A 12,336-nucleotide genomic window follows, 5' to 3' on the forward strand; every position below is an offset into this window, starting at 1 on the left:
GCTTTTCAGACCGATGAGCTTTGTAAAAATCGACGCGTTTCAGAAAGGCGGGGCATAGAGGAGAAACAATAATGTACAGTATGTGTAAAATAATGTGTTTTTTAACCTTAAACCGCATAAACACATTTCATTACACCAAATACACAAAATAATGTTCTTTTTAGCAACGTCATATGACCCCTTTAATATATATTCAATGAATGAACAAAATGGCTGAAATTACCCAAAGCCTGCAGGGGGAGCAAGAAGTAATTGAATTGAGTAAATTTGGTTTAAAAAAAAAAACACCCTCAATTCCTCAACAGCTCCCTTAAAGATGCATGAAAATGGACTGACAATGTTTTCTTTCTTGTTTTGACATGTTCCAATAGCCTTTAGGTTACACTAGACAGTTTTGATACTTGCTATTGCTAGTCAGAGACGTGGCATTGGGGGAGGGGGAATTCCCATTTTAGAAAGCATTTTATTAGACAAACACTTGTAGTGCCTGTGTGTGCAAGCTGAGTCATCATCCAACTCGAGCAGTACGCTAGCACATGGCTTCAAAGCAGACATTGACTAAAGGCCCCAAAACTTATATAAAGTGCCTGCATACCATAAGAGTGAACATTAAGTTGGCCTTGCAGCTGTCATTTTATTAAATGTCTACTAAACAAGCCATCTTTTAGATAAAGGAAAACAAGATTAAGTCAGTGTAAACATTTACATGTACTCCAGAAAGAAACCAATTCACTCTGCTAAAACTATAAACAAAAATATAGGCTATGTATATTATTTTCCTTTATTAAATCTTTCTAGAATCAACTTACGGCACATGGCATCAAGTCTCACAAGGCAGCCAATGTAATTGTCAAAGTCCATGTTTCCATTCTCATCGCTATACCGGCGAATAATCATCTGAAAGAGCTGATCATTCAAAGGAAAACCTGTAGAAACACATGAGACAGAATACGATTTAGAGGATGAACACACAGTTCAGATGTAATCACCACAATGCATGTATATTAAAGGACAAGTTTGCCAAGTGTCAACCTGCTTTGTATTATTATAATGTCATAGTAGAAGCAACGAATAATGTGTACTCTTTTTCCATGTTACTTATACCCAGATCTCCTGGTTTATTTGTCAGCTAAAGTGTGCAGACCTTCGACAGTTCCGGGACTATTGTTAAAACTACATTTTTGTATCACCACAGTCGGATCGTGCATTGAGGGTGTTGTAGTTTCTCTACCTTTTCGGCAAAAGAAAGTCATGTGGCATCAATTTAAAAAAAAAACGCCCTTCTACAGCATAGACAGCCAAGTTATATTAAAAGTCCATCTTGTCAACAGTGAATGACCAGCATTGTTCAGAGACCAGTTCCCACTGGACTCAGCATAGGACTAATATTGTCCAAGATTTTTTTTTTCACCAAACAATTTTCATGCTATCCTAATATGACCTTTATATCTTAAATGTGACCCTGGACCACAAAACCAGTCTCAAGTTGCTGGGGTATATTTGTAGCAATAGCCAAAAATACATTGTATGGGCCAAAATTATAGATTCTTCTTTTATGCCAAAAATCATTAGGATATTAAGTAAAAGATAATGTTCCATGAAGATACTTTGTAAATTTACTACTGTAAATATATTAAAACTTAATTTTTGGTTAGTAATATGCATAGCGAAGAACTTCATGTGGACAACTTTAAAGGCGATTTTCTAAATATTTTGATTTTTTTGCACCCTCACATTCCAGATTTTCAAATAGTCATATCTCGACCAAATATTGTCTTATCTTAACAAACCATACATTAATGGAAAGCTTATTTATTCAGCTTTCCGTGGATTTATAAATCTAAATTTTGAAAAATTGACCCTTATGACTGGTTTTGTGGTCCAGGGTCACAAATATACATGCCGATCCCCTATAGAATGCATTAATTGAGATTTATTAATGTTGCCATTACAGATGGTCATAACGTGATCCACAATGGGTGTTTACCTGCAGCTCTGAAGGCAGCTGGAAGCTCATCTGCTCCGATAGTTCCTGAGCGATCCCTGTCATAACTTTTATAAACTCCCTATAAAACAGACAGATTATGTTAACTGGGTTATCTTGATGTTTTTTTTTTTTTTAAATGGTCTCACTGTTTCAGTCATTAATCCTAATACAGTCCTAATACAGAGTTTATGCTGTACAGTTATACCAGAACATGTAAATCTTCAATCAGCAATATGAATAGATCAAAACTACTAACAAATACACAACTTTGTAAATCAAAACTCCAGTTGAAAATCACACAAAGGCAAATCTTCCAGTTGTTACATCTACTCACCTGCCATTTCTTGATGTTGTTCCAGATATGTTTAAACTCATGAAATCCCAGTTTACCTGTGCTGTCACTCTGGAGCACAGCGTCAAGACCAAACACCATCAAACAATCTCAACATCAGCCTCAAAGACTTTAATTTATGCTACTGGATATGGATTTAGGATATTCATTGGTTATTTTCACATTTATATTACATTTGACGTCACCTAACAATCAATCAAAATTATATTACATTATAATATTGTGATGCCTAAATTCACTTGTAGCATCTAAAATAGGAGTGTCCAAACCTGTTCCTGGGGACCACTGCCCTGCAGAGTTCATTGAATTAAACATACTAGCACCGGCTAATCAAGGTCTTCAGACTGACCGGAAACTTCCAGGTAGTCCTCTGTAGGACGTTGGCCCCTTTGATCTAAAATGACTAAAAATTTTATGTTTTACTTTTATTTAAATTGTACAGCCATTTACAGGTTATCGGCTATCGACTTTCGTATTCACCAGAATTGTTTTAATAAATTTTCTACTAAAATGACTAAAAACTGCAAACTCCATCTTGTTGGTTTGTATTAGAGCAAGTGTTCAGATCAAATGAGGGAGGATACATCCATGACAGCCACCATACTTCTACATGACTCGATGGTAAAGCCATCTGTCTTCAGATCACCATCTGCAATAACATACAGAGCAGAGAGAATCAGCGTCATATAGCAACAGACTTAAGGCTACACATACATACACACATATACCACTCACGTTTGGAAATGATTTTGTTGAGGATATTCATCAGCTCATTTGGGCTTACTTCCATGTCCTGAAACCAAAGGCAATGTGTATGATTATCCAGTGTTTATTGTACGTATTTGTGTATATATGAATACTTGTTCGTCAAATACTAACATCGCCAGCGAGCTGCTGGAACACTCTGCGGAACTGCTTCTCTTCCTCAGACTCATTGGCCTCAGCATAAGCCAGCGGTCTGCGGGGTGGGGGCTGGGGACGAGATGGCAATAGTATCAGCATCTCAAATGCACTCATTTCATTTTCTCTCCACACAAACAAAATCCACTGACTTTATAAGCACATCCCTAATGCAAATATTCTTAATGTCGCAAGAACTCTCTCAATCACTCATATTTTGACTAAGCAATCCAGTGACTCTCTAGCTGACGTGATGGACAGAAAGTGCTTTACTCTACAGTATCTTTATGATACAGACATTTCTTTCGTGAATATTTAGCAGTTTTCTTTATTTACTGAAACATAATAAAAGTATTAAATTAGATAACTCTAGATGTTTCTCTAGCCCAGATTTTGGCAAGAACATACAGCTATATAATTTTAAGGGGCAAAAAAATATGTGACACTCCATAATATTTTAAGAAGTTGACATCAATTAATAAATAAATAAATCAACAGAGAATGAGCAATTAACATGTGCATAAATAGTTTTTCTTTACTACAGATTTTTATTCAATTAAACATTTAAACAATGTATAAAAAATGTAGATAAATAAAATAAAATTACAGACACAATATTAAATGTAGTATTTACTAATATAGAAATAAATAAAATAAACAATAGCTATATTTCATATGTGACTACAAAGTAATCAAAAATGCATGATCAGCTATAAATGCATTTTCTCAATTTGTCTATTGCCCTATTATCGGTTTATCGACAAACCATTTCACTGTTAAATCATTATTTCTATCAGTAATTGGTATATTTGTATATCTAATGGTAATATGTATTTTAATATAACATGTATTTTCAATTATTTATCTACATTTTTATGAAAAGATCATTTTTTACTGGATTATTAATCTATTTATTTACATTGTGATAATTCAATGCTTGATTATTGATTTTTAAATTCATTTCTCAGTTATTTTTTTGATAAAAAATTGATAAAAATTTAAACTGATTAAATTAATTTCCCAAATGATTATTGAGTACCACAATTGTGGCCCCATATATTACACATCAGAGATATGGGCACTATACGAGCACTGCAGGTTTCTTTCCACTGGCTCTTCTTTGAAACTGACTGACAACAAGCATTAGACACGCTTATGTATAACATCACAATGTGAGCTGTTACTCACAGGATCTGAAGGCACAAACTGGCCGGGGTCGATATTGCTGTGGAAAAAAGCAAAGGTGGCATAATTATGCTTTTTCTCCCTTGAAGCTGTGCATGAACATATTCCTTCTCAAATGAGTCCCAAAGGGACAAACGCATAATCACACACATTCACATGGAAAAGTACTCCATGAACTGCACCTGAAATTATAGCAAAATGGCCAAAATGGGGCTCAATGCAACACTGAGTGTTTACTTTTAAAAGGGCCTTGGTTCCCATGCATTTTGTAGGGATTACAGGGATTTTAAACAATTCTTCAATACTGTTTTTAAACAATCCTTCAATACAAACCATGAACCAAACCAACAAGCTTTAATATATTTAATGAAGCAATGAACTACAATCCCACAAAACACTCATATGAATTAAAATGGCAGTATAATATAAACTTGCTTAGGTACAGAAGAATATCTATAGTCAAATATTGCCTCACCTGACCACATCAATAATGCCTCCGATAAGTTTCTTTGCTAGAAACATCTTGTTGCACAAATGGTTCAGTCACTTCTTAAAAGGAAGAAGAGAGCTAGAATTGTTAAACAACACACACATATAAGTATACTAGGGTTGTAGCGGTACACAAACATGATGTTTCGGTACACTCTAAAAAATGCTGGGTTAAAACAACTCAATTTGGGTTATTTTGGCAACCCAACGCTGGGTCAAACATGGACAAACCCAGCTGGTTGGGTTAAATGTTTGACCCAACATGCTGGGTTGTTTTAATTAACTCAAATATTGATTGAAAATGAATATAGCTGGCTTAAAATTAACCAAAAATTGTTTGGAAATTATAAATCAGACACAGAATTACTAGAGGCAACAGTAATACTCAAAAGGTTTACGTTTATTAATACGATTTTTTATTAAACAGTGGTTTACTGAAAAAAATTGCTTTCTTTACAACACAAAATTTTAATTTTCACGTTTGCTGAAAGGTTTAATACAAACATGTCAGCACAAGGGGGTTTGTGAATGTCAATCATCTCAGTGTCTGTTGACACAATGTGGACACACCTAACGTTACTACAAGTATGTCCTCCATCCATCCACCACCCACACTAATTAAACCGCAAAAAAAAAATAATAATAAATTCAAAGCGAAACCTGTATAAACTGGCATTTAAATACTCGTAAACAACCGTTTGCAACAGAATGGAAGTTTAGGGGTAATTCGGGGCGTTTTCAACTCTTTAGATCGCTTTAAATACGAACGATACGGCGTAAATTATCTTGCCGACTATCCGTTTTGTCAGCAGAAATCTTCTCCTGATAACAGCATTTGTTAGTTCTCTTTAAATAATTTAATGCATTTAAATAATAATCTGGACAATCAAGCATGAACGTATTAGATGCTCAACTAAATTTGGATGCGAGTAAAACATGCTAGCACGCTAAACAAGCTACCCGTCATGACTCCGCAATAAACAAGTAAAATTCCCACATAATATGAATTTACCGGACACTATTTCCGCTACTACACGTGTAAAGATATTTTTATATCGCTGTTAAGGGCGCAGAAAGATTAAACTCACCAGTTAGCAGCGGACGGTAATGTGAACTGTCGTCCGTAACACGGCAGTTGCGCATATGACAAGAAAAGCGGATTCCAAAATAAGTTACGCAAACGGCGTAATGCCAGTGAAAACACCAACCCCCATAAGAACGATACGCAAACATCGTAGCGAAAAACCAGCCCATATTTCCAAGAATTTTAGGAGGGGAAGACTTAACACCTGAACGACGAGTTGTAGTTTGCATGTCAGACTGGCACAGGATTATACAAAAGTGTAAAAAAAAAAAAAAACACACACAATACAGCAGTCTATAAATACAGCAATTTATTTATGTTGCAAAAAAAGCCATTTGTTTATCAATGCAGATCTGCTTGTACAATCGACAACCCTGTAGACCTTTCAGCTTTGAGTGGACAAATATTTCAAAGGCTGCTGCATACATGCCACCATGTAAGGTATCTATATTAAGATACCCTTACAGACACTAATGCTCTGCATATACAATAATATATTGTAGACACTTGTATATTGCATTTCCACACTTTGCATTGCGGGTGTAAACATGTATAACCTGTTTGTCTGGTTCAAAGTTCAAGCAAGTCTGTGAATGTGTCACTTCTTGCCAAGCAACAGATTGGTCCGGATGACTTTGGGAACATGGCGAATGGTAAGGGAGACTCTGGTGCTGCGGAGCAGCGTGTTGCAAACCTGAGCCCCTGTTGATGAGAGATTCACCACATGCTCTGACAAAATATCCTCACAAACTCCATGAATACCATGCAGATAAAATTTGTACATGTCATCCTGCAGAATCAGCAGACTTCTTCGTTGTACCAACAATGATAGCATGTAGCGGCTTTCTTCTGTTTGAGGAGTTTCAGACTGCAGGGAGAGGAGGAGAATGTTAAAAGACTGATGCGCTTGTGTTTGATAGTTTGATTGTTTGCCTGCTGCTACCTGAGTCTGACAAACAGGCTTGTAGAAATCTAGAAGTGTATGAGAACCCAGACTGATAGTTGTTACTGTGGGGTGATACAGTGGTCCATCCTCATGAGGCTGAGAAAGAGGGAAAGAAGGATAAAATGAAAAAGAAAAGAAAAAGGTGGGTTAAAAATTATAACTACAGGGAATTAAAAGGTTAACTCTCTCTTTACCATAATTCCCTCCCCAGGCTTGTATTCATTTACAAGCACATGATTAGCTGTCTTTCCAGCAAAAGCTCCAAGAGCCGATATTTTCTCGGTGTACTTTAGCAGCCAATCAGGGAGTTTCTCAGCAAGCATTCCTTTGGGATTTGGCAATCCACCTGAAAAAAAAAACAACAAAAAAAAACAACAACAATCAATGTCTTTTTAAATACCCTCTCCAGCTTATACTGAACTCTTGTTAAAGTAACAAGTAGTGACATGTCAATCTATGTCAAGGACAAAAGAGCTACAACTACACAGGGCACATCATCTAAGTCTAAGTCATAAATATTTCCTGTAGATAAGAATATGAAATCATTTTTGATATCATCAAACAGAAATAAGATAAAGAATATCAGGCAGCAGTAGTGATTAACCCTATAAAATATACAGTATCATATTTGATAGATTATCAACATAAAGCTTTGCTGAAAGACTTTTGCACACAAACTACTACATGCCTTCTGCCCTCTGATTGATTGTTCTTGATAGACAGACTTTTTTTTTTTTGTACTAAGTAAAAGGCCTTTTAGTATAATTCTAAAAATGGCCACCTTCAGGTTGTGGTACACACATCTTTTTGCTGTGAAATCTTTAATAATTTTATAAAGTAAACATAAGCATAACTTTTATATTGTTTGTAATATTTCAAGATGAACATTTACCAAGTCATCTTACTAAGACATATTACTTGGAGATATAGAGTAAAAGCTTATATTTATATAAATTTTTTAGCAGTCTGCTATCCAGGGGTTTTCAACCTGTGGGGCACCTGTCAAGGGGGGCGCGAGCATCATTTAATTCAGAGACGTTCCCTTGAGAATTTATGAATACGAGTTAACAAATCTTTAGCCATCCACTAGGGGGCAATCTGACTCCCACTGCTAGTCGACAGTTAGAGCAGAGTTGGCTCGAGTATCAGTCACGCTCAGTGTTGCTAAGTCCGCGGTTCCCTCTCGAGCTTTCACGAGACATCACGGAGATATTTGTCCGTTATGGGAACTCCTTCCCTTCCAACCTTTCCTGAAGTCCTATTGGCTCCCGCCACTCCAAATTACTGGCCAATTGACGCGAAGTATGCAAATCGCATGCAAATACTGATGAGCTCGAGAGGCAGTATAAAATGCGGTGCACGCGACAATTACGTCAGAATCTTCTACTTCACCTGTTGAATTCACTATGGCAACAATCTGCAAGATCTGCGCGGGACCGATAGAGCCGCCGGATCAGCACGACTACTGCGTCGCCTGCCTGGGCCTGGCCCACGCCGAGGCGGCGCTGGACGAGTCCAACTGCGGGCATTGCGCGGACCTTCCGGCCCGCGTACTCCGGACCCGCCGCGATGTGGCTCGCGGCCTATTCGGGATGAGGCCCACTGCCTCCAGCGTGCCGCTGGTGGGCCCTCCCGGTGACGGGAGCGTCGTCTTGTCGCTCCACCAACCCCAACGGTCGCCCCGTTCCCCGGTCTCACTCCCCGAGGACTGCTTCCGCCCTCCTTCCAACATCGCGGAGTTTGTATCCTTTAGCCAGGAGGAGGGGGATGACTCGATGTCCATCTCGGCCTCGGAGAGGGAGGATTGGGCGGGATCGGAGTCCGATCAGCCGGACAGCATGGGGCCCCCAGACCTCCAGGAGGAGCTCATGAGGGTTCTGTCAAGGGCTGTCCAGGAGTTGGAGCTTACCTGGAGTCCTCCAGAGGAGCCTGCCAGGAGTAAGCTTGACTCCTGGTATTTCAGGTCCACCCGGAAAGCTGACTCGAGGACGTCGGTCCCCTTTTTCCCCGACGTACATGAGCAGCTGGTAAAAACATGGTCTGCGCCCCAATCAGCGCGCGTCCACTCTGCCACACAGGCCATTTTTTCCCACGTGGATGGGGCGGAGGCCCACGGGTACGTGCGCTCTCCCCCAGTTGAGGAGACCGTCAAGACCCTAGGCTCAGACATCAGCCTCCCCTCAAAGCTGTGCAGGACTACCGCCCACCTTGCCAATAAAGCGTATGCGTCTGATGGCGAGGCAGCTTCTGCGCTGGTCGTCCTTCAGAGGCACCTTTGGTTAAACCTAGCTGGCCTCAAGGATGCTGACCGTAAAGTGCTGTTGAATGCTCCGGTGACTCCCTCCGGCCTTTTTGGTGACACCGTGGAGTCCATTACCGAGCGCTTCGCGGAGGCTTAAAAAACGCGCCAAAGCCACGAGTCACGTGATGCCGAGGCGCGCTTTCCAGCAGCAGACGGCGAGATCCAGATCCTCGTCGGCACCTGGCTCTTCCCAGCGGAGGGATAACCCCAGGCCAGCGACCGCAGCGGTGACGGCTAACGTTACTGCTCCTCGCCAGGAGCCGGATTTCCGGAGGAAGGCGTGGGGTCCCGGGAGGAAACGCCACGGCCAGCGGAGGAGCCCGCGACGTGACTCTCGCCCGCCGCCGGCTGCTAAGCAGTCATCCTGACGGTCTGAAAAGAGGAGGAGAGTGCGCAAGCGGCCGGCTCCCAAGCGCCACAAGTTCATGGTTTCAAATGTTTGTGTGTTGGATGTTCATTCAATAAAAATGCATACATTCTCACAAAAAGAGCTATTTCCTCCTCACTCAGTCAATACGGTGCCGCTCGCCCCGCCTCAGAGCAGTGCAGAGCCGCCGCCCACACACTCACCGGCGCATCCAACGACCAAGCCGCTAAAGCCGCTATGTCAGTTCCTGAGCGCGTGGGAAGTTATTCCGGGAATCTCGCGCTGGCTACTCGGTGTGATAGAGCGTGGGTATACCCTTCAATTCAGATGCACACCACCCCGTTTCAATGGCATGGTGCAGTCTCTAACATAGCCTCTAAACGCCCTGGTTCTGAGACAAGAGGTATGCAGTCTGCTCGAAAAAGAAGCGATAGAATTAGTCCCTCCCAGCGAGCTGGAGAGCGGGTTTTACAGCCGCTATTTCGTGGTACCCAAAAGAGACGGGGGACTCCGCCCGATTCTAGATCTCAGGCCCATCAACAGAGCGCTTTGCAAGCGTCCATTCAGGATGATAACGCTGAAACAAATCCTGGCGCAAATTCGCCCCGGGGACTGGTTTGCGTCCGTGGATTTAAAGGACGCATACTTTCACATTCAGATAGCACCGCATCACAGACGCTTTCTGAGGTTTGCTTTCGAGGGCACAGCGTACCAATACTCTGTTCTCCCGTTCGGGCTGGCTTTGGCCCCACGCACTTTCTCAAAGTGCATGGATGCAGCACTTTCCCCCCTCAGAGCGAGCGGGATGCGCGTTCTCAACTATCTGGACGATTGGCTGATTTTAGCTCAGTCCCGGGACACGCTAGTCAGCCATATAGACACGCTGCTTCTTCACTTGGGAGTCCCTAGGGCTATGTGTCAACTTGCAGAAGAGCATTCTCGCCCCGAGTCAGTCTATAACGTATCTGGGAGTGTGCTTCGACTCAGTGGAGATGCGAGCCCGCCTCTCTCGGGAGCGCTCGGCGGCCATTTTGTCTTCCCTGCGCCATTTCAGACTGGGCAAATCTGTTTTCTTGAAGGAATTTCAGAGGCTGCTGGGACTCATGGCGTCTGCTGCAGCGGTATGTCATCTGGGCTTACTACACATGCGCCCCCTGCAATTATGGTTGAAATCTCGAGTCCCTTGGACGGCGTGGACTTTGGGCCGTTTGCGCATCGCGGTCTCCCGCGGCTGCATCGAAGCTCTGAGGCCGTGGCGCAACCCAGATCTCTTCAGCCGGGGGGTTCCCCTGGGCTTGGTGACGTCGCGCGTTGTGGTCACGACGGACGCATCGACTCGCGGCTGGGGAGCAGTGTGCGAGGGCATGCCGGCTTCGGGGCTGTAGTCAGAACCCCAGAGCCGGTGGCACATAAACCGCTTGGAGCTGGAAGCAGTGTTCTTAGCTCTAAAGGATTTTCGGCCGCAGCTGGAACAGCGACAGGTACTGATTCGCACCGACAACATGTCTGTGGTCTCGTACATAAATCACCGAGGCGTACGTTCCAGGGCTTTGTACAAGCAAGCAGCAAATCTCCTGTTATGGGCGGACCTTCACTTTCTCTTCATCAGAGCAGCGCACATCCCCGGTCTCCTGAACCGCGGGGCGGACATGCTTTCGAGGAAGGGGATTCCTCAAGGAGAGTGGAGGTTGAACCCCGAGTCGGTTCGGATGATTTGGACCCGCTACGGGAGAGCGGAGGTGGATCTGTTCGCCACGAGCGAGAATGCGCACTGCCCGCTGTTCTTCTCCCTGTCTCACTCCCCGCTGGAACGTTTCTATGCGCACCGCTCACACACCTGAAGTACACAAACAGATAGCCTTCTCAGACAGCAGGTGAATACCAGTGGCTGTCTTGATAAGTATCCTTGTAAGCACAGTCGGTTGTTTTAAGTGAATGTAAACAGTAAAGAAAATATCAAATGTACATCAGTATAACGGATCCGTGCATTTCTTATGTAAATAATGTTAATCAAAAAAGAGCAAAATAAAAATTGTTCGCTGCTTTAATAGCTTTAATGGGGGGGATGTTGGATGTTGGCGGGGCGCGAGTGAAATTAGACCAACCTGGGGGGGGGGTGCGCATGTCCTAAAAGGTTGAAACCCCCTGTGCTATACTATTATGAAGACCTCAGCATTGATTTACAAGCTATCAGAATTACATCTTACCTTTTGCAATATAATTAACAATATATACCAAATTGCATATTTCTGCTCAGTTTGAGCCTCTGCATAAACCTGAGGTGTTTTTTTTTTTATAGGTGTTACTGTATAGGCCATAAAGGCCTAAGACAGTGGTTTTCTAACCTCTCCATGAAGTACCCCCAGCAGTACACATTTTGTATGTCTCCCTATATCTGACACACCCACTTCAGGTCTTGCAGTCTCCGCTAATGAGCTGATGAGTTGAATCAGGTGTGATAGATGAGGGAGACATACAAAATGTGAAGGGCTGGGAGTACTCCAGGACAGGTTTTCAAGTTCTCTTTGGAGTGTTATAAGCTCTTGGTGCATAAAGAAGATCTGTAAAGTTGCAAAGACTAAAGACTAAAGTAGAGATATTCTTTATAAAGGTTAAGAGTCAACCACGCCTACCTAAAACGGCTCGTTCTAACACGCCCCCACAATGTCTACGTCACGATGTGGGAAGATTTGCATAATGCCGCCCAAATGTTCACGCAAAGAA

General features: G+C 42.2%; 2 protein-coding genes across 4 annotated transcripts in view; both read right to left on the bottom strand.

Annotated features, from left to right (window-relative positions):
• Positions 1-6,110, bottom strand: part of LOC107655908 (calpain small subunit 1-like) — an 8,556-nt gene extending 2,446 nt beyond the window's left edge. Inside the window, exons 1-9 of one of the 2 annotated variants that reach the window (XM_016443524.1) lie at positions 6,002-6,110; positions 4,900-4,992; positions 4,428-4,464; positions 3,219-3,311; positions 3,075-3,132; positions 2,924-2,988; positions 2,322-2,390; positions 1,988-2,066; positions 810-926 (exon numbers count right to left, since the gene is read on the bottom strand). In XM_016443524.1, coding sequence (XP_016299010.1) covers positions 810-926; positions 1,988-2,066; positions 2,322-2,390; positions 2,924-2,988; positions 3,075-3,132; positions 3,219-3,311; positions 4,428-4,464; positions 4,900-4,946 — 565 coding nt within the window. In that variant the 5' untranslated portion in view covers positions 4,947-4,992; positions 6,002-6,110. The remainder of the gene's footprint in view (positions 1-809; positions 927-1,987; positions 2,067-2,321; positions 2,391-2,923; positions 2,989-3,074; positions 3,133-3,218; positions 3,312-4,427; positions 4,465-4,899; positions 4,993-6,001) is intronic. The other variant, XM_016443523.1, reaches the window with a different exon arrangement.
• Positions 6,111-6,295: 185 nt separating this feature from the next.
• The window catches only part of LOC107655907 (alpha-ketoglutarate-dependent dioxygenase alkB homolog 6-like), an 8,927-nt gene continuing 2,886 nt past the window's right edge, over positions 6,296-12,336 (bottom strand). For both annotated transcript variants that reach the window (XM_016443522.1, XM_016443521.1), the window contains 3 exons: positions 7,138-7,289; positions 6,941-7,039; positions 6,296-6,865 (listed from right to left, as the gene is read on the bottom strand). In XM_016443522.1, coding sequence (XP_016299008.1) covers positions 6,596-6,865; positions 6,941-7,039; positions 7,138-7,289 — 521 coding nt within the window. In that variant the 3' untranslated portion in view covers positions 6,296-6,595. The remainder of the gene's footprint in view (positions 6,866-6,940; positions 7,040-7,137; positions 7,290-12,336) is intronic.

Source organism: Sinocyclocheilus anshuiensis, unplaced genomic scaffold, assembly GCF_001515605.1.
Source record: "Sinocyclocheilus anshuiensis isolate Anshui unplaced genomic scaffold, SAMN03320099.WGS_v1.1 scaffold860, whole genome shotgun sequence".
NCBI lineage: Eukaryota > Metazoa > Chordata > Actinopteri > Cypriniformes > Cyprinidae > Sinocyclocheilus > Sinocyclocheilus anshuiensis.